This window comes from Somniosus microcephalus, chromosome 2 (genome assembly GCF_052327205.1).
Source record: "Somniosus microcephalus isolate GS21.2 chromosome 2, FLI_Smic_1.0, whole genome shotgun sequence".
Classification (NCBI taxonomy): domain Eukaryota; kingdom Metazoa; phylum Chordata; class Chondrichthyes; order Squaliformes; family Somniosidae; genus Somniosus; species Somniosus microcephalus.
This window is the reverse complement of record NC_140988.1, coordinates 367,465,849-367,490,457: the sequence shown is the minus strand read 5'-3', so window position 1 is coordinate 367,490,457 and position 24,609 is coordinate 367,465,849. Positions and strand designations below refer to the sequence as shown.

The window sequence follows — 24,609 nt, the reverse complement described above, 5'->3', positions numbered from 1 at the left end:
TAACTAGACATTTTGCGGCGGCGCTAAACACTACCGCCACGATCTCCTGCGCCGGCAGATTGTGACGTCAGTCGAGTGCGCAACACCCGTTAGCGCCCCGGACCAGAAATTGAGTGGCGCCCCCGCCTTACCGCCTGCCGCTAGCAACGACAGGTTGAGGGAAGCGTTATGCTGTCAGAAAGGGACTGGGGGAGCACTATTTAAAGGCGACCACTTCCTGCCTTTTTTGTCGGTGACATTTTTGCACCACGCATTGAGAGAGAGAGAGAGAGAGACTTCTGGAGAGATTCAACACTGTGTGAAGGAGTTTTGAGTACTGAGCAGCACTTTGCAGATTTATTTTGATTTGCCCTTCCTTGCTTCGCCAGCGCTCTGAGGTAGTGCCTCGCTGCTCGGCCTTTGCGCCTTAAGACAGGTGTGAAGCGCCTGATTTAGCGCGCCAATCACCTCCGGGGCAATAAAAGCCAAGTTTGCTGTCGGAGGCGATAATTAGCGCCAGGCGCTAAACTTTGCGCATGGCCGATAACGGCGCCCCAAACGGGGCGATACTGAATTTTCCCCCTATCAGTCTCAGCCTTGAAAGCTCCAACTTTTAGTTTCCTATGTTTTCTGGTTACAAGGGTCTCGAGATGAAGCAGAAAATACTGTACGTCGCTCGCATGCTTTCTCTTGGCATCGCAAAAGCTCTCCACTTACCTCCGTGTCTTTTTCCTCAATCTTTCTCTTGCCCTTTACCTCCAAGTCTCTCCTCTGTTTGCCTACCTAACAATAGTTACTGTACTTCAGATTTATCGTACACAGAGTGTTGGCAGAGACTTTATCGGAGAGATAAAGTGCAATATAAATGCACGTCTAGCTGTCTCCCACTCCCTGCCTACCTCTGGGCGTGTGCTGCCATGGCTGATCGACTCAGTCGGTCAGTCAGCATGCGAAATGAAAGGACAGTTTTCACCGGGTGTGGGGTCCCTTCCTCAGGAGCTCCTCGTCTATCTCAACAGCCTGGCAGACACCTCGAGCATTTTTCTCTCTGAATCGCTCGTCGTGCATGAAATGAGTTTGGAAGGTCTCGGCCCAAGTCCTACCGAGTGCAGATCACAGGAGAAAACTGCCCTCAAAATTGGTAACTTCACTCAAGGGAGGCCCACGGGGGTTCCAGGCTCCAGAGGTGAAAGGGCAGTGTACCAACAACAACTTGCATTTATATATAGATCCTTTAACATAGTAAAACATCCCCAGGTGCTTCACAGGAGCGATTACCAAATAAAATTTGACACCGAGCCACATAAGGAGATATTAGGACAGGTGAGTTAGGTTTTAAGGAGCGTCTTAAAAGGAGGAAAAAGATGTTTAGGGAGGGAATTCCAAAGCTTAGGGCCCAGGCAGCTGAAGGCATGGCCGCCAATGGTGAAGCGATTAAAATCGGGGATGCTCAAGAGACCAGAAATGGAGGAACGCAGATATCTGAGAGGGTTGTAGGGCTGGAGGAAGTTAGAGATATTTCAGTGGCCCTAGCTTTAATGTGCGCAGTGAATATAGAAAGGGGGAGGGCGACTTTTGAGTTGGGTGACGAGATGCACGACAGCTACAGGGAACAGTCTTCTGAAGTCGAGGCTCGGGAACATTACTGGAGCTGAGCAGAGGAAGCTCTGTCATTCAGCTGTCCTTTTTTTTACTCATTCATGGGATGTTGACGCCACTGGCGAGGCCACCATTTATTGCCCATCCCTAATTGCCCTCGAGAAGGTGGTGGTGAGCCGCCTTCGTGAACCGCTGCAGTCCGTGTAGTGAAGGTGCTCCCACAGTGCTGTTAGGGAGGGAATTCCAGGATTTTGACCCAGCGACGATGAAAGATCGGCGATATACTTCCAAGTCAGAATGGTGTGTGACTTGAGAGGCGAACTTGGAGGTGGTGGTGTTCCCATGTGCCTGCTGCCCTAGTCCTTCTAGGTGGAAGAGGTCGCGGGTTTGGGAGGTGCTGACAACCACGCCTGCAGACACACTGCAGCCACGGTACGCCAGTGGTGGAGGGAGTGAATGCTTAAAGTGGTGGATGGGGTGCCGATCAAGCGGGCTGCTTTGTCCTGGATGGTGTCGAGCTTCTTGAGTGTTGTCCTCACCTGGGAGAACTTGCTGCCGACACAAAGTGCCTGAAACTGTAAAGTGCTCAGCGAGCAGTGTAGATTTGGGAAGGCGGCCTTGGACGCAGGTCTCCGAGAATCGGATCTAATCAGGCACCAGTGTAAACCTGCCTCACTGGGCCAAGCACTGGGCAGCAGGCTTATTAGTGCAACATCCCTTCACTTCTAAACCCTGGCACTGAATTGAAGTCAAACTGAGGAACCTAAAGTATTTCCCCTCAGCTCAGCTAAAAAGGCTCTTGCTCATGGGAGAGAGAAAAAGAGAGTGAGAGACAAAGAAAGAGAGAGAAAAAAAAGGAGAGAATAAAAGAGAGAAATTCTATTTTAGTGATGTTGGTTGAGGGATAAATATTGGTCAGGACACCGGGGAGAACTCTACTACTCTTTTTAAAGTATCATGGGATCCTGAGATCCAAGATGGTTCAGCGTCTCATCTGAAAGACGGCACCTCTGACAGTGCAGCACTCCCTCAGCACTGTACTGGGAGTGTCAGCCTGGATTTTTGTGCTCAAGTCTCTGGAGTGGGTCTTGAACCCACGGCCTTCTGACTCGAGGCGAGAGCGCTACTCACTGAGCCATGGCTCCACACTTAGAAACAGAATAATAGAAAAATAGGAGCAGGAGTCGGCCATTTGGCCCTTCGAGCCTGCTCCACCATTCAATGTGATCATAGCTAATCCTCTATCTCAATACCATATTCCCGCTCTCTCCCCATACCCCAGGTCCACCAGTTATTACCAAATGTACTGCCTGGGTTTTTTAAAAAAATCAAATAAAAAAAGGGATGGCAGGGTAGAGAGAAAAGCAAACAGAATAAAGTAAAGCAAACCAAAGCAAAGATTTCCTGTGGATTAATGAGCCACCCAGTGTGATATCTGGACCACACAGCCCAGAAAGGGATATATAATTGACCTCCCGTTCCTGGGTTGCTTTTGGTTGTGGGGTGGGTGGGTGTCCGTCCTGCGGAGAGGAGGAAAGAGAGAAGAAAATCAGCCAGGGTCGGTGCTCCCGATCGCTATCCAGTGAGCAGTGCTGAAACAAGACGCTGGGGTGAGAACAGGGTAAGTCAGGGCGGAGATGCTTCCCAGAGCTGAATATCCTGACAATGCTGACTGCCCTGAGTCGCACTGGAAGAACGGCCATTTTGGTGAAGTGGGAGGTGCACAGAGGGTGGGATCATGGCACAGCAACGAAACATGGGGGAGGGGAATGCAATTAATGGAAGTGAACCATGAACTGAACTGAACGAGCAATATTCACACACGAACAAGGATCAGGAGTAGGCCACTCGGCCCCTCGAGCCTGCTCCGCCATTCAATAAGATCATGGCTGATCTGATTACTCCACATTCCCCCCTACCCCCGATAAACTTTCACCCCCTTGCTCATCAAGAATCTATCTAACTCTGCCTTAAAAAAAAACCCAGACACACTGTCCCCGTAATTCTGCTCATTTGAAAGACATCACTATGGGGATGACAGATCTGAAATATTAGCACGTTAATTTACGATCTCTACTCACCAGGAGAATTCACTGGCTAAAGACAGCAGTCAACTTAAGCTGATTTAAAAGTTATTTCTGAGTTATTTATGTTTTCCACAGATTTACATCCTTCACCCTCCACCCCCTCCGCTGATCCTCCTCAATTGAGAAATCATAAGCAAAGCAACACAAACACAAAGAGGCAGCTAGACGTCAGGAAGAGTAAGCGCCATATGTTAGAACATAAGAAATAGGAGGAGTCGGCCATTCGGCCCCTCGAGCCTGCTCCGCCTTTCAATAAGATCATGGCTGGTGATCTACCTCAACTCCACTTTCCTGCACTATCCCCATAATATCCAAAAATCTATTGATCTCTGTCTTGAATATACCCAATGACTGAGCCTCCACAGCCCTCTGGGGTAGAGAATTCCCAAGATTCACCACCCTCTGAGTGAAGAAATTTCACCTCATCTCAGTCCTAAATGGCCGACCCCTTATTCTGAGACTGTGACCCCTGGTTCTAGACTCCCCAGCCAGGGGAAACATCCTCCCTGCATCTACCCTGTCAAGCCCTGTAAGAATTTTGTATGTTTCAATGAGATCACCTCTCGTTGTTCTAAACTCTAGAGAATATAGGCCTAGTCTACTCAATCTCTACTCATAGGACAACCCCCCCCCCCCCATCCCAGGAACCAGTCTGGTGAACCTTTGTTGCACTCCCTCTATGGCAAGTATATCCTTCCTTAGGTGAGGAGACCAAAACTGTACACAATACTCCAGGTATATATAATTGATGTCTTTACTCTTATACTCAAATCCTCTTGTAATAAAGGCTAACATACCATTTGCTTTCCTCATTGCTTGCTGTACCTGCATGTTACCTTTCAGTGATTCGTGCACAAGGACACCCAGGTCCCTCTGAACACCAGCATTTCCCAATCTACCATTTAAAAAATACTCTGCTTTTCTATTTTTCCTACCAAAGTGGATAACTTCACATAACATCATATTCCATTTGCCATGTTCTTGCCCACTCACTTAGCTTTCTATATCCCCTTGAAGCCTCCTTGCATCCTCCTCACAACTTACATTCCCACCTAGCTTTTTATCATCAGCAAACTTGGATATATTACATTTGGTCCCCTCATCCAAATCATTGATGTAGATTGTGAATAGCTGAGGCCCAAGCACTGATCCTTGCAGTACCCCACTAGTTTGTAAGATTCTCAAAATTCACAGATCCCCCAAAGCTAGAAGAAAACCCTAAGGAAAATAACTTTGGACTCTTTCTAACAAGCTACAGGATGATAAAATATGCATTGGGCCTAACAGAGGGAGATTCAAGGTCGGAAACCAAGATTTGTCATTTTAAAAGGCATGTTGGGCCTGTAAAGGGAGAAAAGGCTGCAACAGTGAATGGGATCAACCTCTGTAAAGACAGTTTGGGTATTGGAGTAAATCAAATTGTCTGGGGAACTGTGTAACCTCACTCAGCCCCTATCAGACATTAACATCCTAACAATCGACCCACGGAGGAGCAGTCCCCACCCATAACACAGGACCCATCCAAAACATGCATAATGCAAATCACCTCGCCAACCCACATAGAAATCTCGGGCTCAGACAGGAGACTCGAAACCTGAGTATCGCTATGACAATTAACTAGGAGCTCAACAGCTCATTGAATAATCAGTACAGCATCCCGAAACCATTTTACACATTTCTAATCAAGTTACCATTAACGAGCCCGCCCAAATCAAACAATAAACCGGGACTGATTTGGCGTGAAGTTAAGAAGGCTCCTCAAAGTATAATTGAAGGCCTGTTTTCTTAAGAAGACAGTTCTCTCTAGAAGCAGCGCACAAGAAGAAGCCGGAGCATCGAGACGGGGCAGCATTCTACCGTACACCCAAGTTCAACAGCTTCAGTGACCCAGGACATCATCGGACACATCGCGGCAACAAGAGCCTTACGAAACTACCAACAAAATATTACCACCAACCAGCCTGGTAATATCGAGCCACCGCGACCAAAGAAAAACAACTCAGGAAAAAACCGAAGATTTGAAAGTTTTCCACTCTACAATCTATTCCTGACTTACCCCCGGGGTAAGAATTTTAATTAAAAAGGAACTCTAAACCCTATCTCTACAGAAGAAAAGTGGGTACTCACCCCATAAATCCAAAACGCACCCTACCGCATCAGCAAACTCGTGAAGACTGACCAGCAGTCGAAGTCCTCTACCGCATCCGGGGTACGGCAGACACCGACCAACACATCCAGCGAACCCCGAAACTGTGAACCAGCTCAACTGTCAAGGATTTGTTTGGTGAGCATTATCCCTGGTCCTCTAGAGTTCAACTTAGCTAGGAAGTGGGATTGGGAGGGGTGAGGTATTTTCTACTGTATTTCCCTCGTATGTATTAAAATGTTCCCCATTTTTATTAGAGTAGAAGATTGTTATGTTGTATTTTCTTTCTTGAATAAAGATCAAAGTTTCTTACACCAAAACCAGTTGTCTGCTGTACTTTTGTCACACCCCCCAAATAAGCCCAAGGTCCAGAATCAAGGGAGCAGGAGCGATTTGAACCGCTCATAAGTCAGTGGTGAGGCTGACCCACACACCACCCCCTACAGTTACAGCCTGCCAACCCGAAAATTACCCGTTTATTCCTACTCTCTGTTTTCTGTCCATTAACCAATCCTCAATCCATGCTGGTATATTACCCCCAATCCCATGAGCCCTAATTTTGTTTAATAACCTGTGTGGCACCTTATCGAATGCCTTCTGAAAATCCAAATACACCACATCTACTGGTTCCCCGTTATCTATTCTGCTAGTTACCTCAAAAAATTCTAATAGATTTGTCACACATGATTTCCCGTTCATAAATCCGTGTTGACTCTACCCAATCCTATTATTATTTTCCAAGTGCCCTGTTACCACCTCCTTAATAGATTCTAGCATTTTCCCTACTACTGATGTCAGGTAACTGGTCTGTAGTTCCCCATTTTCTCTCTCCCTCCTTTCTTAAATAGTGGGGTTACATTTGCTACCTTCCAATCTGCGAGAGCCATTCTAGAATCTATGGAATTTTGGAAGATGACAACCAATGCATCCAATATCTCTATAGCCACCTCTTTCAAAACCCTAAGATGTAGGCCAACAGGTCCAGGGGATTTATCAGTTTTCAATTGCATTAATTTGTCCAGTACTTTTTTTTTTACTAATACTAATTTCTTTCAGTTCCTCATTCTCATTAGACCCTTGGTTCTCCACTATTTCCGAGAGGTTTATTGCGTCTTCTTCCGTGAAGACAGACACAAAGGGCAGGATTTTCATCGGGCCGTGGAGGTGGGATTGGAGGAGTGTGGGGGGTTAAAATCTCGAAATCGGGGGCACAAACCCATCCCGCCTCCATGCCAGTTTCAAAGGAGGCGGATACCCGGCCTGTGCAGGGACCCGCCTCCCCGAGGCGGGACGGGGATTAGTGCCAATTAGCTGCCTGTTAACAGGTAGTTAACGGGCAGTTTTTAGCCTAAACCATATTTTTATTGCTGAAGTGGGGGATTTCTGACGGCTCCAAACCACACCAAGTTAGCGAGGCGGGCTATCGGGCTGAAGGACTTGGAGGGTTCGAGATGTCCGGGTGTTCAGGTGAGTGATGGGCGCATGAGTGAAGAGTGTGTTTGGTGTGTGTAAAGTGTTTAAAGAAGTTTTACTTACATTTACTTACCTTTACAGCCTTCCTTCCTTCAGGTCTCGGGAGTCCCTCATCTCACCGGCACAGAAAGCAGAATGGCCGCGAGCTGTCAAAAGTTGCAGCATTCAGCTTTCTGTTCTGGAGAGATCTCTAAATCAGCCTGAGAGGAAGGAATTAACTTGGAGTACAGATTGTCAGTGTTTGACAGTTTCAAAGAGCTGTCAAACGCTGATATTTCATCTGTCAAAAGCTCTTGACAGATGAAATGTCAATCTGTGACGTCACCTGTTGCCGGGTGGCCCTTAATTGGCCTGCTGAGCCCGCTGGGCGGGCTCAACAAGGTCAATCAAGTGAAAATCGCGTGGGTTGGCCACAACTCAATGGAGGCAGGACTACAACCCCGATAGTTGTAGTCCCGCCTCCTACATGCCTCCTCAATGAAAATCCAGCCCAAAGTATTTGTTTAATTTCCCTGCCATTTCCTTTTTCCCCATTATAATTTCTGCTGTCTCAGCCTGGATTATCAGGGCTACCCCATCTCATTCCCATTTTGCTATCTCTTTTAAAAGTTAAGTATCCTGGAATATTTAGTTCCCAACCTTGGCCACTTTGCAACCACGCCACCGTAATGGCTATTAGCTCACACCTATTCATTTCTATCTGCGCTATTAATTCATCTATTTTGTTGCGAATGCTTCGCGCATTCAGATATAGTGTCTCTAGCTTTGACTTATTTCTATTTTTCCCTGATGTCACCTTAGTCATTGATGCCTTATTACCTTTGTTACTCTCTCTGTCCCTCTCTGCTTACTTTTACCCAAAGCTCTACTCTGCTCTAGAACTTTGACATTTCTCTTGCTGCTTTTAAACTTACTCTTTCCTGAATCTTCTCACCACCAGTCCCTCCTTCATTAGTTTAAAGCCCTGTCTACTGCCCTAGTTATTCGGGTCACCGGGACATGGGTCCCAGCCCGGTTTAACTGGAGCCCGTCCCAACAGAACAGCTCCCTCTTTCCCCAGTACTGGTGAGAGTGCCCCATGAACTGAAACCCCTTCCCCCCACACCACTCTTTGAGCCACGCATTTAAACCTCAAACCTTTTTGTCCCTGTGCCAATTTGCACGTGGCTCAGGTAACAATCCAGAGATTATTACCTTTGAGGTTCTGCTTTTTAATTTGGATCCTAGCTCCTCAAACTCCCTCAGCAGAACCTCATTCCTAGTTCTACCTGTGTCGGTGGTTCTCAAGTGAACCATGACAACTGGATCCTCCCCCTCCAAGTTCTTCTCCAACCACAAGGAGATATCCTTAACCCTGGCATTGGGTGGGCAACACAACCTTCGGAAATCCCAGTTGTGGCTGCAGAGAAGTTTCTATCCCCCTGACTATACTGTCGCCTACCACTACCACATTCCTTTTTACTCCCCCCACTTGAATGGCCTCCTGTACCATGTTAGCATGCTGTTAACCAACATCACTGAACCAGATCAGCATAGCGGTTTGTGGGAGCTTGCTGTGCGTAAATTGGTTGCCGCATTTCCTACATTAAAGTCAGAAGGTTATGGGTTCAAGCCCCACGCCAGAGACTCGACCACAGAATCTAGGCTGACAATCATAGTACAGCACTGAGGGAGTGCTGTACTGTCGGAGCTGCAGTCTTTCGGACGAGACGTTAAACTGAGGTCCCGTCTGCTCTCTCGGGGGAACGTAAGAGATCCCATGGCCACTATTCGAAGAAGTGCAGGGGAGTTCTCCCTGGTGTCCTGGCCAACATTTATCCTTCAATCAACATCATTAAAACATTATCTGGTCATTATCACATTGCTTTGTGGGATCTTGCTGTGCGCAAGTTGGTTGCCGCGTTTCCCAACAATACAACAGTGACTAGACTTCAGAAGTACTTCATTGCTTTGGGAAGTGCAGAGGTTGTGAAAGGCGCTATGTAAATGCAAGTTCTTTCACTTCGAGGGACAGAACTGGACCTCAAGCCACACTGATGGGATAAAAGTCTGCTTTCACCGTTGGCTAAGGTGCGCGAAGCTGTCTCGGTCTCAATCCCATTCCTTGTGGGTGCATACCGCGTTTGAATCATTATAATGATTGTCAATGTAAATGCAAAACGGTTACAACCTCCCAGCTGTTTTTTAAAAAAATTTTGTTTATGGGATCGGGGCGTCGCTGGCAATGCCAGTATTTATTGCCCATCCCTAGTTGCCCTTGAGAAGGTGGTGGTGAGCTGCCTTCTTGAACCACTGCAGTCCGTGTGGTGATGGTGCTCCCACAGTGCTGTTAGGGAGGGAGTTCCTGGATTTTGACCCAGCGACGACGAAGGATCGGCGATATATTTGTAAGTCAGGATGGTGTGTGACTTGGAGGGGAACTTGGGAGATGGCGGTGTTCCCATGCACCTGCTGCCCTTGTCCTTCTAGGTGGTAGAGGTCGCGGGTTTGGGAGGTGCTGTCGAAGAAGCCTTGGCGAGGTGCTGCAGTGCATCTTGTAGATGGCACACACTGCAGCCACGGTACGCCGGTGGTGGAGGGAGTGAATGTTTAAGGTGGTGGATGGAGTACCAATCAAGCGGGCTGCTTTGTCCTGGATGGTGTCGAGCTTCTTGAGTGTTGTTGGAGCTGCACTCATCCAGGCAAGTGGAGAGTATTCCATCACACTCCTTACTTGGTGTGGGAACATCTGGCCAGTGGTTGGGGGTGGGGGGGTGGGGGGGTTCTGCCTCAGCTGAAGTTCATGGGCAGCTGCCCTCGATGGAAAGAAAAATACTTGGCAAGATTATTTTTCCATTGTTTCTGTATTGCATCACTGGCTGATGGAATAACTGTGACAAACACACACAAACAACCTTACACGGAGAAAAGTAGGCAGAGGATGTTTACAATGTACACAGTGCCTTTTCAAAAGACGTTCTTACATTTAGCCCTGCTGTACGTACAAAAAAAAGATTTACAAGGATTACACCAGAACTGAGAGGTTATAACGATCAGAAAAGACTGAACAGGTTGGGGCTCTTCGCTCTAGAAAAGAGAAGGCTGAGGAGGGGTGACCTGATGAGAGGTATTTTAAGATTATGAAAGGGTTTGATAGGCTAGACGTAGAGATGATGTTTCCACTTGTGGGGGAGACCAGAACTAGGGGCCATCAATATAGGATCGTCACTAATAAATCCAATAGGGATTTCAGGAGAAACTTCTTTACCCAGAGAGTGGCGAGAATGTGGAACTCGCTACCACAGGGAGTGGTTGAGCCGAATAGTATAAATCCAGTTAAGGGGAAGCTAGATCAATACATGAGGGAGAAAGGAATAGAAAAATAGGAAAAAAAATAGGTGCAGGAGTAGGCCATTCGGCCCTTCAAGCCTGCTCCGCCATTCAATATGATCACGGCTGATCCTCTAGCTCAATACCTATCTCAATAGAAAGGTATGCTGATCGAGTGAGAGGAAGTAGGGTGGGAGGAGGTTCGAGTGGAGCATGGACCAGTTGGGCCAAATGGCCTGTTTCTGTGCTGTAAAGTCTATGCAATTCTACGCCGTTGGCATTGCAGAGACTTGTCAATGTATCAGCACCCTGCGATTGTATTGCTAAAACTGGCCTCCTTTAACCAGAAGAATGGCTACTGGCAAATGAGCAGAAGCTTATCCGCGATACAAAGGACTAAATGTAACAGCATATTAATGCAGATTACTGGAGCAGTGTAGAGGGAGGTTTATTCAGCACAGTCATTACGTGTTGAAGCAACTCATTCCATGTGAAGCATTCCGAGACAGTGATATGGTGCCATTTTTAAATGGGAGTTAGTTCTTTCAGAACCAGTCCTACACTTCAGATGCTGGTACCAGCAACCAAAATTATTTGTTGAGTGATTATTTTTTGATGCTCTTCAAGGTGAAGGACATCAGTGCTGGGAGCTAGATCATTCTTTTTGTAGATAACACACTACCGCACCAATGTGAGGGTCTGAAATTCTCAAAGAGTCTCTTCGAGTGCAACTGTCAATTGGAGACAAGGAAAGTACAAACTTGCATTTCTACAGCGCCTTTCACAACCTCAAGACATCCCAAAGCGCTTTACAGCCAATGAAGTACTATTGAAGTGTAGTCACTGTTGTAATTATTATCTGAACGGCAATAGATTGGGAAAAGGGGGAGTGCAACGAGACCTGGGTGTCCTTGTGCACCAGTCGCTGAAGGTAAGCATGCAGGTGCAGCAGGCGGTTAAGAAGGCAAATGGTATGTTGGCCTTTGTAGCGAGAGGGTTTGAGTACAGGAGCAAGGAAGTCTTGCTGCAGTTGTACAGGGCCTTGGTGAGACCACACCTTGAGTATTGTGTGCAGTTTTGGTCACCTTATCTGAGGAAGGATGTTCTTGCCATGGAGAGAGTGCAGCGAAGATTCACCAGGCTGATACCTGGGATGGCAGGAATGACATATGAGGAGAGATTGGGTCGATTGGGCTTATATTCGCTAGAGTTTAGAAGAATGAGAGGGGATCTCATTGAAACTTATAAAATTATGACGGGACTAGACAGACTAGATGCAGGAAGGCTGTTCCCGATGGCAGGGGAGTCCAGAACCATGGGTCACAGTCTAAGGCTAAGGGGTAAGCCATTTAGGACTGAAGTGAGGAGGAATTTCTTCACCCAGAGAGTGGTGAACCTGTGGAATTCTCTGCCACACAGGGCGGTTGAGGTCAATCCATTAAATATATTCAATTAGGAGTTGGATATATTTCTTAAGGCTAAAGGGATCAAGGGATATGGGGAGAAAGCAGGGACAGGGTACGGAATTTGGATGATCAGCCATAATCTCATTAAATGGCGGAGCAGGCTCGAGGGGCCGAATGGCCTACTCCTGCTCCTATCTTCTATGTTTCTATGTAATGTGGGAAACGCAGCAGCCAATTTACGGCACAGCAAGCTCCCACAAACGACTCAATAATCTGTTTTTTTTCCATGCTGTTGGTCGAGGGATAAATATTGGCCAGGACACCGGGAGGACCTCCTTCTTTGAAAGAGTAGGATCTTTTGCGTCCACCTGAGAGAGCAGACGGGGCCTGGGAAAGATGGCACCTCCGACAGTGCAGCACTCCCTCAGTACTGCACTGGAGTGCTTAATCCAGGATGGCACATTACACTCTTCCAGCTGTGTAACCCATGATTGTTGATATGTAATCTGTTTTAGTGATGTTGGTTAAGGGGGAAATATTAGCCGGACTACCAGGGAGAACTTCAAACCTTCCTCTGACCAAGCTTTTGGACCGAATGCCTCCTTCTTTGGCTCGGTGTCAATTTTTGTCTGATCACGCTGCTGTGAAACGCCTTGGACGCTTTCCTAAATTAAAATAGTTGCTGCTGCTGTTGATGTGGGTATTTAATTGAAGCTTGTTCTCATGCTGTGGGATATCTAACCAGCAAAGACTGCTGCTGACCACAATGTCCCCAAAGATAATTGTTTACAGATGGAGATAATGAGCTTTTAATAGCAGGCAAGCCTGGTGATTTATCAGGGAGGAGACAGAGCGCGTGGGAAATTGCTGCAGTGACTGGAACAAACCCCAGAATATCATCAGTCATTAATGTTATTAAAATTAGCTCTTGTTTTATGAAGGCTCACCGCTCCTAATTTGAACAGAAAAATGAAAGCTGCTCCCAATTCCTCAACCGGTAAAATGTGTCGGACCGAGCCCCACTGCTAATGAAAGGTCTCCGGTTTCAATAGCTGGCCTGTGCTAAATTAATCTCTCTCAGTCAGGCCCAGTACTTGGGGTGTTAGGAGTGGCCTCAACATCCCGGCGTTCGGGACAGGGGACAAAAAAAAAAATCTGGCGAGTGATCCCACTTCCTGGTTGCTAGCCGGAGTGAGGATAGGATTGAGCTCAGCTGTGATGACTCGGTTAGTGGAACAGCCAGCCGAGACTCACTCTCCAGACACGCAGGCAGGGAGAGGGGCGCGGGCAGGCAGGGAGAGGGGCGCGGGCAGGCAGGGAGAGGGGCGCGGGCCGGCAGGGAGAGGGGCGCGGGCCGGCAGGGAGAGGGGCGCGGGCCGGCAGGGAGAGAGGCGCGGGTGGGCAGACGCGCGCGCACAGGCAGACACGCGCGCACAGGCAGACACGCGCGCACAGGCAGACACGCGCGCACAGGCAGACACGCGCGCACAGGCACAGGCAGACACACACAGACGCGCGCACACACAGCTGGAAGAGTGCAATGGATACCTGGGAGATCCCGTGCTTGGCACTTCTCCCAGATGTCACGGTGCACATTACAAAATTGAGATAGCGACAACTCGGCTCAGTCGCCTCACTCTTGCCGCTGGGTCGGAAGGTTTGAGTGATGTGTGCAATAAACTGGGGCTGCACTCCAGTGCAATAATGCCAGAGCACGGCATTCGGATGTTAACGATCCCACGGCACTACGCGACGTTTCTTAATGAAGGGCGCACACCCAAAATGTCACAGGCCCAGATTTTGCTGAAAAAATAATGACGTGTGAGCCATCAGCATTGTGCAAATCGACCCACAACTTGTGGCGAGGAAGAGAGCCCGTGAATTGCGAATCCCACAAGCTGCTGGCCGACTTGCACCGCTCCGCCTTTAGCTTCGTGCTTAACCTCCCCGTGATTTTCATGAAGTTGCTGCATTTGCACATTAATTGGCCATTAAACTCGCCGCAGGAAGTGAACTCTGGTAATTTACAGCGTAAGTACCCTTTTACCAATGTGATAATTGTTAATAAAAACAGAAAATGCTGGAAATACTCAGGCAGCATCTGAGGAAAGAGAAACAGAGTTAACGTTTCAGGTCGATGACCTTTCATTTGACCTTGACGGTCACCGACCTGAAACGTTAACTCTGTTTCGCACTCCACAGATTTCCCAGCATCCGCGGTATTTTTTGCTTCGGTATTGCACTACCTGGTTCACTTTTCAGGTCTTCCGTGAACCACTCAGTTGCCAGGGCAACTAGGGATGGGCAATAAATGTAGCATTACTGGTGTTACCCATATCCTGAGAGCAACTTAAATATAAGAAGTGTCCTAGATACCATTTTCCCTCCTCCTTGCATCCTCATGGTTGCAATTAAGGCAACTAGGGATGGGCAATAAATGCTGGCCTTGCCAGCAACATCCACATCCCATGAAAGAATTTTTAAAAAATGAAGACTCACTTTTTTTTTTTATTATTCTTTCCAGGGATGTAGGCGTCGCTGGCAAGGCCGGCATTTATTGCCCATCCCTAGTTGCCCTCGAGAAGGTGGTGGCGAGCTGCCTTCTTGAACCGCTGCAGTCCGTGTGGTGAAGGTGCTGCCACAGTGCTGTTAGGCCGGGAGTTCCAGGATTTTGACCCAGCAACGATGAAGGATGGGCGGTATATTTCTAAGTCAGGATGCTGTCTGACTTGGAGGGGATCTTGAAGGTGGTGGTGTTCCCATGCGCCTGCTGCCCTTGTCCTTCTAGGTGGTAGAGGCCGCGGGTTTGGGAGGTGCTGCCGAAGAAGCCTTAGCGAGTTGCTGCAGTGCATCTTGTAGATGGTGCACACTGCAGCCACGGTACGCCGGTGGTGGAGTTCTCTACTCTAACTCAGTTTCCCAGGACCTCTGACTTGTGGAACCTCCTTACGTTCCTCCGTCATTTCCATTCCTCCCAAAAATCAGCAGGCTTTTTAAAAGTAGGTCTCTTATTTACCTCTTTTCGACCGTGTCCTGCACTAGGAGCCTTGAAGCTACGCCGACGTTTCTCAAACAAATGCATGGCTGGCAGGGGCAGTCGCACTTTCCTAAGAGGTGAGATAGTTCCAACCAGACGCATTTGAACCAGAAATTCAAGCAACAAGTATTTGGAACAAATACTTTAAAAAAAAAAAAATTTTTTTTTTTTTTTTTTTTTATAAATAGCAGCAATGTCCTCAATGCATTCGGGTAGCGGGCAGGGAAGTGGCTTTTAGCCCAAGATCAGCCATGATCTTATTGAATGGCGGAGCAGGCTCGAGGGGCCAAGTGGCCTATTCCTGCTCCTATTTCTTATGTCCTTATATTTTACTTCATTATGTTTTAAAATTGGGGGAACTGAATAGGAAAATAGAAAGATTAGGAACAGCAGTAGGCCATTCAGCCCCTCGAGACTGTTCCGCCATTCAATTAGATCATGGCTGATCTATAAATAAGAACATAAGAAATAGGAGCAGGAGGAGGCCATTCGGCCCCTCAAGCCTGCCCCGCCATTCAATAAGAACATGGCTGATCTTGGCCTCAACTCCACTTTCCCACCCGCTCCCCAAAAACCTGCCTCCCCGTACCTCAAATGTCTGTCAATCTTCGCCATAAATATATTCACTGACTCCGCCTCCACGGCTCTCTGGGGTAGAGAATTCCAAAGATTCACAACCCTCTGAGAGAAGAAATTCCTCCTCATCTCCGTCTTAAACGGGCGACCTCTTATCCTGAAACTATGCCCCCTAGTTCTAAATCAACTCCATTTATCCGCCTTTGCTCCATATCCCTTACCAAACAAAAATTCATCAATCTCAGACTTGAAAGCTCCAGATTTCCACTACCCTTTGTGTGGGAAAAAGTGCTTCCTGATTTCATTGCTGGCTCTAATTTGAAGATTATGTCCCCTCGCCCTCAATTCCCCAACCAGAGGAAATTGTTTCACCGTATCTACCCTATCGAATACTTTTAACATTTTAAAAACAAATTGGTCAGATTATCCTTTGACACTCAAGGGAATACAAGTCCTCAGAATCTACCCTTGAAGCCCCGGTGTCACTATGATTTATCCCAGCACTCTGAATGGAATCAGTGTGTGTGTGTGTGTGAGAAAGAGGTCTGCGCTGCAGTGCAGTACAGAGTCAAGGTTACCCCCAGAGAGTTCACTCGCTGCCCAGCGCTTGGCGCATTGCTAGATTTATTGAAAGCTGCCTCGACTTGGTTTATTTTTAATTTAATTCCCGGGTTCGAGCCAGCGGTACGGCAGGTTGACTGCGGTGCCATTTTAAAATCAGTGTGATTTATGAGTGGGTTCTTTTTTTAATGGTTAATTCTACTGACATGTGACAAATGGGAGTGTTCAGCAGCCAAGGTAGATGGGTTCGTTTGTTGAAAAAGCAACTTGAAGGGACTGGCTGAATCCGTAGATTGCAAAGAAAAAACCTCTCCCAATCCGAGCACAAATCGATGGAGTGAAATCTCCTTTCTCCTGTGGAGCCCGTATGGAACAGCTTTCGGACCAGCAGCTTGTGGGTCACAAAGCCAAGGCCTAAAAGCTGCCTTGGACTTGGCCACTGAATCGGACATCTTACTCAGAGGCTGCAAGCAGAGACTGGGCCAGACTACAGTGCGGGCAGCTCAGCGATGAGGGGGGAGGACTGCCTGCTCTCCCTGTGGGAGCCTAATCTCCACAGCACTGGAGAGAAGTCATCAGTCCTCAAGGTCATGACAACATCAGAACCATTGGACTCTCTGGTGCTTAAGGGCGGCCCAGGATTATGACTTTTTTTTTTTTCTTAACCCTTCCTGATGGTACGGACTCACAAATGTCTTTCGGGTCGTACGTTAATCCTGAGGTCCCGCCTGCCCTCTCAGGTGGACATAAAAGATCTGACAGGTTGTATTTCGAAGAAGAAGCAGGGGGAGTTCTCCCCGGTGTCCTGGCCAATATTTATCCCTCAACCAACATCACTATAAACAGATTATCTGATCATCACATTGCTGTTTGTGGGACCTTGCTGTGCGCAAATTGGCTGCCGCGTTTCCTACATTACAACAGCGACTACACTTCAAATATACTTCATTGGCTGTAAAGCGCTTTGGGGGGGGTCCTGAAGTTGTGAAAGGCGCTATAGAAATGCTAGTTCTTTCTTTTACCGGTCCCACATACACTAGGACCCTCTCCCCCAGTTACTCACCATAATGACTGACCCCACACAGCGAGTGTTTAACCTTCAACTGAAGTTCAACACCACAAATATTCCAGCAAAGGTCACTGATCAGCGACCATACAATCACAGAGCCTTACAGCACAGAAGGAGGCCATTCGCCCCATCGTGCCTATGCCGGCTCTTTGAAACAGCGATCCGATTAGTCCCACTCCCCCCTGCTCTTTCCCCATAGCCCTGCAATTTTTTTTCCTTTTCAAGTATTTATCCAACTCCCTTTTGAAAGATACTATTGAATCTGCTTCCACCGCCCTTTCAGGCAGCGCATTCCAGATCGGGACAACTCGCTGCGCAAATAAAAGTGTCTCACCTCCCCAGGGCCAGGAGGACGATCCCTTGTATAGGGAGCTGGGGTCAGTCATGGGATCCCCAACGTCACCCCGGGCTGAGATCAAGGTACGCAGCAAAGGTCAGAGTTCAAACCTGCTTTTTGCAGTCTTGGCCTCGTCTCACATTTCTCCAAATGGCAGATGCCCAGTGTGGGGTCGAGGGGAGAAAGAATTAGGAGTCTACATACTCCCATTACAGGTGATATTCTAGAACTAGGCTGCGCCCTTTGCCTCACACTGCAGCGTACAAGTGTGATGTGCATGCACGGTACCTGACTGCCAATGATGGGTTAGGGTCTTATGACCTAAGTTGATCCACATCTACTAACAGTGACCGATTTAATTCAAAGAAAGAACTTGCATTTATATAGCGCAACCTCAGGACGTCCCAAAGCGATTTACAATCAATGAAGCAAATGCGAAGTGTAGTCAATTTTGTAATGTAGGAAATGCGGCCCCTAATTTGCACACAGCGAGATCCCACAAACAGCAATGTGATAATGACCAGATAGTCTGTTTTTAGTGATGATGGTTGGGAGACAAATATTGGCCCCAGGACACCGGGGATAACTCCCCTGCTCTTTTTCAAAATAATCCCGTCCACCTGAGGGGGCAGACGGGGCCTCGGTTTAACGTCTCATCCGAAAGACGGCACCTCCGGCAGTGCAGCACTCCCTCAGCAGCACTGCCCTGGAGTGTCAGTCTAGATTTTGTGCTCAAGTCTCTGGAGTGGGACTTGAACCTTCTGATTCAGAGGCAAGAGCGTTACCCACTGAGCCTCGGCCGGCACTTGGAACCAAACCGCAGCCGAACATCATATTCTAAATCGCCTGGAGTTTAACTAGAATCATAGACTAGTACAGCACAAAAGGAGGCCATTCGGCCCATCGAGTCTGCGCCGGCTCTTTCGAAGAGCAATCCAGTTAGTCCCACTCCCCTCGCTCTTTCCCCATATCCCTGCAATTTTTTTTCTTCACGTATTTATCCAATTCCCTTTTGAAGGTTGCTATTGAATCTGTATCCACCACCCTATCAGGCAGCGCATTCCAAATCCTAACCACTCGTTGCGTAAACAAGTTTTCCTTCATGCCGCCTCTGGTTCTTTCACCTTAAATCAGTGCTGGTAAAGGACTCTCACCTTCTGGTACAGGAGCCATGTCGACCACCTTCAAGTACAGGTTAGGGAGGGGAGCAGCGCAGGCCTCCCGTCCCAGGCTTTGGACGGCTGGCAGCAGAAACATTATCTCATATTTGTGGCTGATCTTCAAGAAACCGACCTGGAACAACACACAGCAACAAGAAGAATTTCAGAACAAAGCCTGCCCATTGTTTCCATGGATCAATCCCACCTCATCATCACGACCCTCGGTCCCTTCTCTTGCCAGAAGTACAAATTGTCTCGAATCCATTGTGACTACGACTCTATAAGCATTCAGATGAGCACTTGAAACGCCATAGCATACAAGGCTATGGACCAAGTGCTGGAAAAATGGGATTAGAATAGACGGGGCTTGATGGCTGGCGTGGACACGATGGGCCGAAGGGCCTCTTTCCGTGCTGTATAACTATGACTCTAACAGCCGTGGCTCAGTGGGTAGCACTCTCGCCTCCGAGTCAAGAGGTTGTGGGTTCAAGTCCCACTCCAGGGACTTGAGCACAAAAATCAAGGCTGACACTCCAGTGCTGAGGGAGTGCTGCACTGTCAGAGGTGCCGTCTTTTAGATCAGACGTTAAACCGAGGCCCCGTCTGTGCTCTCAGGTGGAAGTAAAAGATCCCACGGCACTATTTTGAACAGTGGCATAGTGGTTAGCACTGTTGCCTCACAGCGCCGGGGACCCGGGTTCGAATCCGGCCTCGGGGGACTGTCTGTGTGGAGTTTGCACATTCTCCCCGTGTTTGCGTGGGTTTCCTCCGGGTGCTCCGGTTTCCTCCCACAGTCCAAAGATGTGCGGGTTAGGTTGATTGGCTATGATAAATTGACCCTTAGTGTTAGGGGGATTAAATACGTGGGGTTACGGGGATAGGGTGGGATATGTGTTGGTGTAGGGGTTACGGGGATCGGGTGGGATATGTGTCGGTGCAGGCTCGATGGGCCGAAATGGCCTCTATCTGCACTGTGGGGTTTCTGTGATTCTGTGAAGAGCAGGGGAGTTATCGCCAGTGTCCTGGCCAATATTTATCCCTCAACCAACATAACTAAAAAACAGATTATCTGGTCATTATCACATTGCTGTTTGTGGGAGCTTGTTGTGTGCAAATTGGCTGCTGTGTTTCCTACATTACAACAGTGGCTACACTTCAAAAAATATGTCATTGGGACGTGCGGTGGTCGTGAAAGGCGCTATAGAAATACAAGTCCTTAAGTCTTTCACTTCAATGGCCTTTTCTCTATTTCCTCTGATGGGGGGGGGGGGGGGAATCAAAAACGAGAGAACATAATCTTATAATTAGAGCCAGGCCTTTTAGAAGGGAAATCAGGAAGCACTGTTTCGCACAAACGGTAGTGGAAACCTGGAACACTCTTCCCCAAAAGACCGTGGATGCTGGGGGACAATTGGCGCTCTCAAGATGGAGATCAATAGGTTTTTGTTGGGTAAGGGCTATCAAGGGATATGGAACCAAGGCAGGTAAATGGCGTTGAGGTACAGATCAGCCATGATCTCACTGAAACTCAGGGAATCTAGAACTAGGGGGCACAGTCTCAGAATAAGCGGTCGCCCATTTAATACGGAGATGAGGAGGAATTTCTTCTCTCAGAAGGTCGTGAATCTTTGGAATTCTTTTCCCGAGAGCTGTGGAAGCCGAGTCATTGAATATATTCAAGGCGGAGATAGACAGATTTTTGAGCAACAGCGGAATCAAGGGTTATGGGGAGCAGGCAGGAAAGTGGCGTTGAGGCTAAAATCGGATCAGATCAGCCATGAGCTCATTGAATGGCTCGAGGGGTTGAATGGCCTCCTCCTGTTCCTCTGTTCCCAATGAGTGAAATATTCCATCTGATTTCCCTCCTTATTCTGAACTTCCTCATTTTCAATACATGTCGCCTGCTATCTGAATCCTTGTCAGTAACAATTGATCACCTTCAATAAAGGCATTAAAGATATACAGTGTGTACTCGTGAACCGAGTGCCAACAATCTCAACCAAGCAGCTGCGTGAGTCCAGAGACTGGCAAGAAGGAACAAACTAACTAAATTATTATATTTATATAGCAGCTGATCATGTTCCTGGGACATGCCAAAGTGCTTCACAACCAATGAGTTGCTTTTTAAGAGCTGGTTTGTAGGCAAACGTGTCAGCCATTTTGCGCGCACAGCAAGGTCCCAAAAACCGTAAATGACCAGTTTCTAGTGGTGTTGGCCAGCACAGCAGGATTTTGGTGTGGGGTGGGATGAGGGACGGTGCTCGGCAATCCTGACACCAAGCAGTGTCGAAACATGGACTTTTGCCCTGTGGATTGGGAATCCTTAACCAAAGTGAAAGGACTGCATTGTGCGACCCACTGGCTCCGTTTTGCTGAAACATTCAGGAACAGGAAAAAGCGGCAGACAGCGCTCAGCTTTACTTGTTTTTGGCAGCAACAGCTTATAGGATCGTAGAATCACACAGCGCAGGAGGCGGCCATTCGGCCCATCGTGCCTGTGTCGGCTCTTTTGAAAGAGCTGTCCAAATTAGTCCCATTCCCCCTGCAATTTTTTTCCTTTTCAAAATATTTATCCAATTCTCTTGAAAGTTACTATTGAATCTGCTTCCAACACCCTTACAGGCAGCGCGTTCCAGATCACAACTCGCTGCGTAAAAAAAAAAAAATTCTCCTCATCTCCCCTCTGGTCCTTTTGCCAATTGTCTTAAATCCTCTACTCATCAACCCTCCCACCAGTGGAAACAGTTTCTCCTTATTTACTCTGTCAAAACCCTTCAAAACAGAATACATGCAATTAGACGGGTACGGTAGCACAGTGGTTCTGTTACTGGACTAGCAATCCTGGACTAATAATCCGGAGACGCGAGTTCAGATCCCACCACGTCAGCTGGAGAATTTAAATTCAGTTAATTAAAAAAAAAATCTGGAATAAAAAGCTAGCATCAGTAATGGTGGCCACTGTCATAAAAACCCATCTGGCTCACTAATGTCCTTTAGGGAAGGAAATCTGCCGTCCTTACTCGGTCTGGAGACCAACAGTGACTCCAGACCCACAGCAATGTGGTAGATTTTTAACTGCCCTCTGAAATGGGAGCTCACCCACCACCTTCTCAAGGGCAATGAGGGATGGGCAATAAATGCTGGCCTTGCTGGCGACGCCCACTTCCTGTGAATGAATTTTTTTTTAAAAGAGAAGGGGAAACAAATTGCTGTGTTAAGTCTCGACGACTGGGACATTAACTTCTACTCTCAGCAATTTTTACAAACTGGTTCGATGGCCAATTAATCTTACCGACAGAATTTAAAGAGACTATTAGCTCCACGTACTATTGGAGCCACCTCACCGTGGCCCCCGCCCCCCTCCACCCCCTTCCTCCCAATCGACAGTCAGTACCGCTGCCACTCGGCGGGCCGGCTCTGCTGTGACTCTGCCTCCCAGCCACGCTCAACTGTCTCGTGAAGAAGCTTTCAGCTGTTTAACTAACGGAAGAACTCCGCTTCGTTGGGAACGCGATACCTTCCGAGATGCACGGGACATTCCACTTAATGAGATGCGAGTTCTGGGGATGGAAATCGGTTCCCTCTGGGCCCAAGAGGCCTTTTTTCTGGGGAGGAGGAAAAAAAATCTATTCGATTTTAATGGGAGTGAAAATAACCAGCACAGAAGACACGCAACGTGTTGAGGGATCTTCATACGAAGCAGGGAGTTGTCAAGAGCCCCTTATCGTGTTAACCTTTTAAATACAGACCTGAGACGCACTAATCAGCATCGCTATTCCTTCAAGTAACTCATGACTGGCTGGTTCAGGCTGATGTTAACGATTCCATGACACTATTTGAAGAAGAGCAGGGCGTTCGCATGGTGCCCTGGTTAACACTCTTTCTCTCCCCCCCCACCCACTCAACAATTTTCCTTTAATTACTTTTTTGGTACGCAGTCCCTTTAACTGGCTGCGCGACCCATTCAAATTTTAGCGCATGCGCGGTTCCTTCCATTAAAAAGCAGGTGAGCGGCCTGCGCGGGACCTCCAGACCTCTGCGCGGCCGCACAGCTTAGGGGGAACGTAGCCCCTCAACCAACAGCACCACAGATCGGTTGACTGATAGGCCCCAATGCCTGCCGCACACTCTTACATAGAAACATAGAAGTTAAGAGCAGGAGTAGGCCATTCGGCCCCTCGAGCCTGCTCCGCCATTCAATGAGATCATAGCTGATCATCTAAATTCAGTACCCTGTCCCTGCCTTCTCCCTATATCCCTTGATCCCTTTAGCCTTAAGAAATATATCCAACTCCTTCTTGAATATATTTAATGAACTGGCCTCCACCGCCCTCTGTGGCAGAGAATTCCACAGGTTCACCACTCTCTGGGTGAAGAAATTCCTCATCTCAATCCTAAATGGCTTACCCCTTATCCTTAGACTATGACCCCTAGTTCTGGACTCCCCGGCCATTGGGAACATCCTTCCTGCATCTAGTCTGTCCAGGCCTGACAGAATTTTATAGGTTTCAATGAGATCCCCTCTCAATCTTCTAAACTCCAGTGAGTATAAGCCCAATCGACACAATCTCTCCTCATACGTCATTCCTGCCATCCCAGGTATTAGCCTGGTGAATCTTCGCTGCACTCCTTCCATGGCAAGAACATCCTTCCTCAGATAAGGCGACCAAAACTGCACACAATACTCAAGGTGTGGTCTCACCAAGGCCCTGTACAACTGTAGCAAGACATCCTTGTTCCTGTACTCAAACCCTCTTGCTACGAAGGCCAACATACCATTTGCCTTCTTAACCCCCTGCTGCACCTGCATGCTTACCTTCAGCGACTGGTGCACAAGAACACCCAGGTCTCTTTGCACTTCCCCTTCTCCCAATCTATTGCCATTCAAATAATAATCTGCCTTCCCGCTTTTGCCACCAAAGTGGATAACCTCACATTTATCCACATTATAGTGCATTTGCCATGTTTCTGCCCAATCACCCAACCTGTCCAAATCGTACTGGAGTTTCTCGGCATCCTCCTCACAGCATACCCTCCCACCCAGCTTTGTGTCGTCTGCAAATTTGGAGATATTACATCCAATTCCCTCGTCCAGATCATTAATATATATTGTGAACAGCTGGGGTCCTAGGACCGATCCTTGCGGTACCCAACTAGTCACTGCCTGCCACTCGGAAAACGACCCGTTTAGTCCAACTCTTTGCTTTCTGTCCGCCAACCAGTTCTCTATCCAAGTCAATACCTTGCCCCCAATCCCATACGCTAATCTCTTATGCGGGACCTTATCGAAAGCCTTCGGAAAGTCCAAATACACCACATCCACTGGTTCTCCCTTATCTATTTTACCAGTTACATCCTCAAAAAATTCCAGTAGATTAGTCAAGCATGATTTACCTTTTGTAAATTCATGCTGACTTTGTCCGATCCTGTCACTGTTTCCAAGTGCTCTGCTATTACATCTTTTATAATGGACTCTAGCATTTTCCCCACTACCGATGTCAAGCTATAATTCCCCGCTTTTTCTCTACCACCTTTTTTGAATAGTGGGCTAACATTAGCTACCCTCCAATCCATGGGTACTGTTCCAGAGTCTATTGAGTTCTGGAAGATGACCAGCAATGCATCTACTATCTCCAGGGCCACTTCCTTCAGTACCCTAGGATGTAGATTATCAGACCCTGGGGATTTATCGGCTCTTCAAAGTAATTCATTGTACGCGAAGTACTTTATGAGGTGTGATCACAGAATTTTATAGCACAGAAGGAGGCCATTCAGCCCATCGTGTCTGTGCCGGCTCTCTGAAAGAGCTATGCAATTACTCCCACTCACTTTTTTTTTTAAGTTCAGTTTTAATTATTTGCCCACTTCCC

General features: G+C 47.7%; 1 protein-coding gene across 4 annotated transcripts in view; it reads right to left on the bottom strand.

Moving 5' to 3' along the window:
* Nucleotides 1-24,609, bottom strand: part of adisspb (adipose secreted signaling protein b) — a 206,735-nt gene that overhangs the window by 102,340 nt on the left and 79,786 nt on the right. For all 4 annotated transcript variants that reach the window (XM_085975660.1, XM_085975669.1, XM_085975663.1 and 1 more), the window contains one exon: nucleotides 18,734-18,872. In XM_085975660.1, the coding sequence (XP_085831786.1) occupies nucleotides 18,734-18,872 (139 nt within the window). The remainder of the gene's footprint in view (nucleotides 1-18,733; nucleotides 18,873-24,609) is intronic.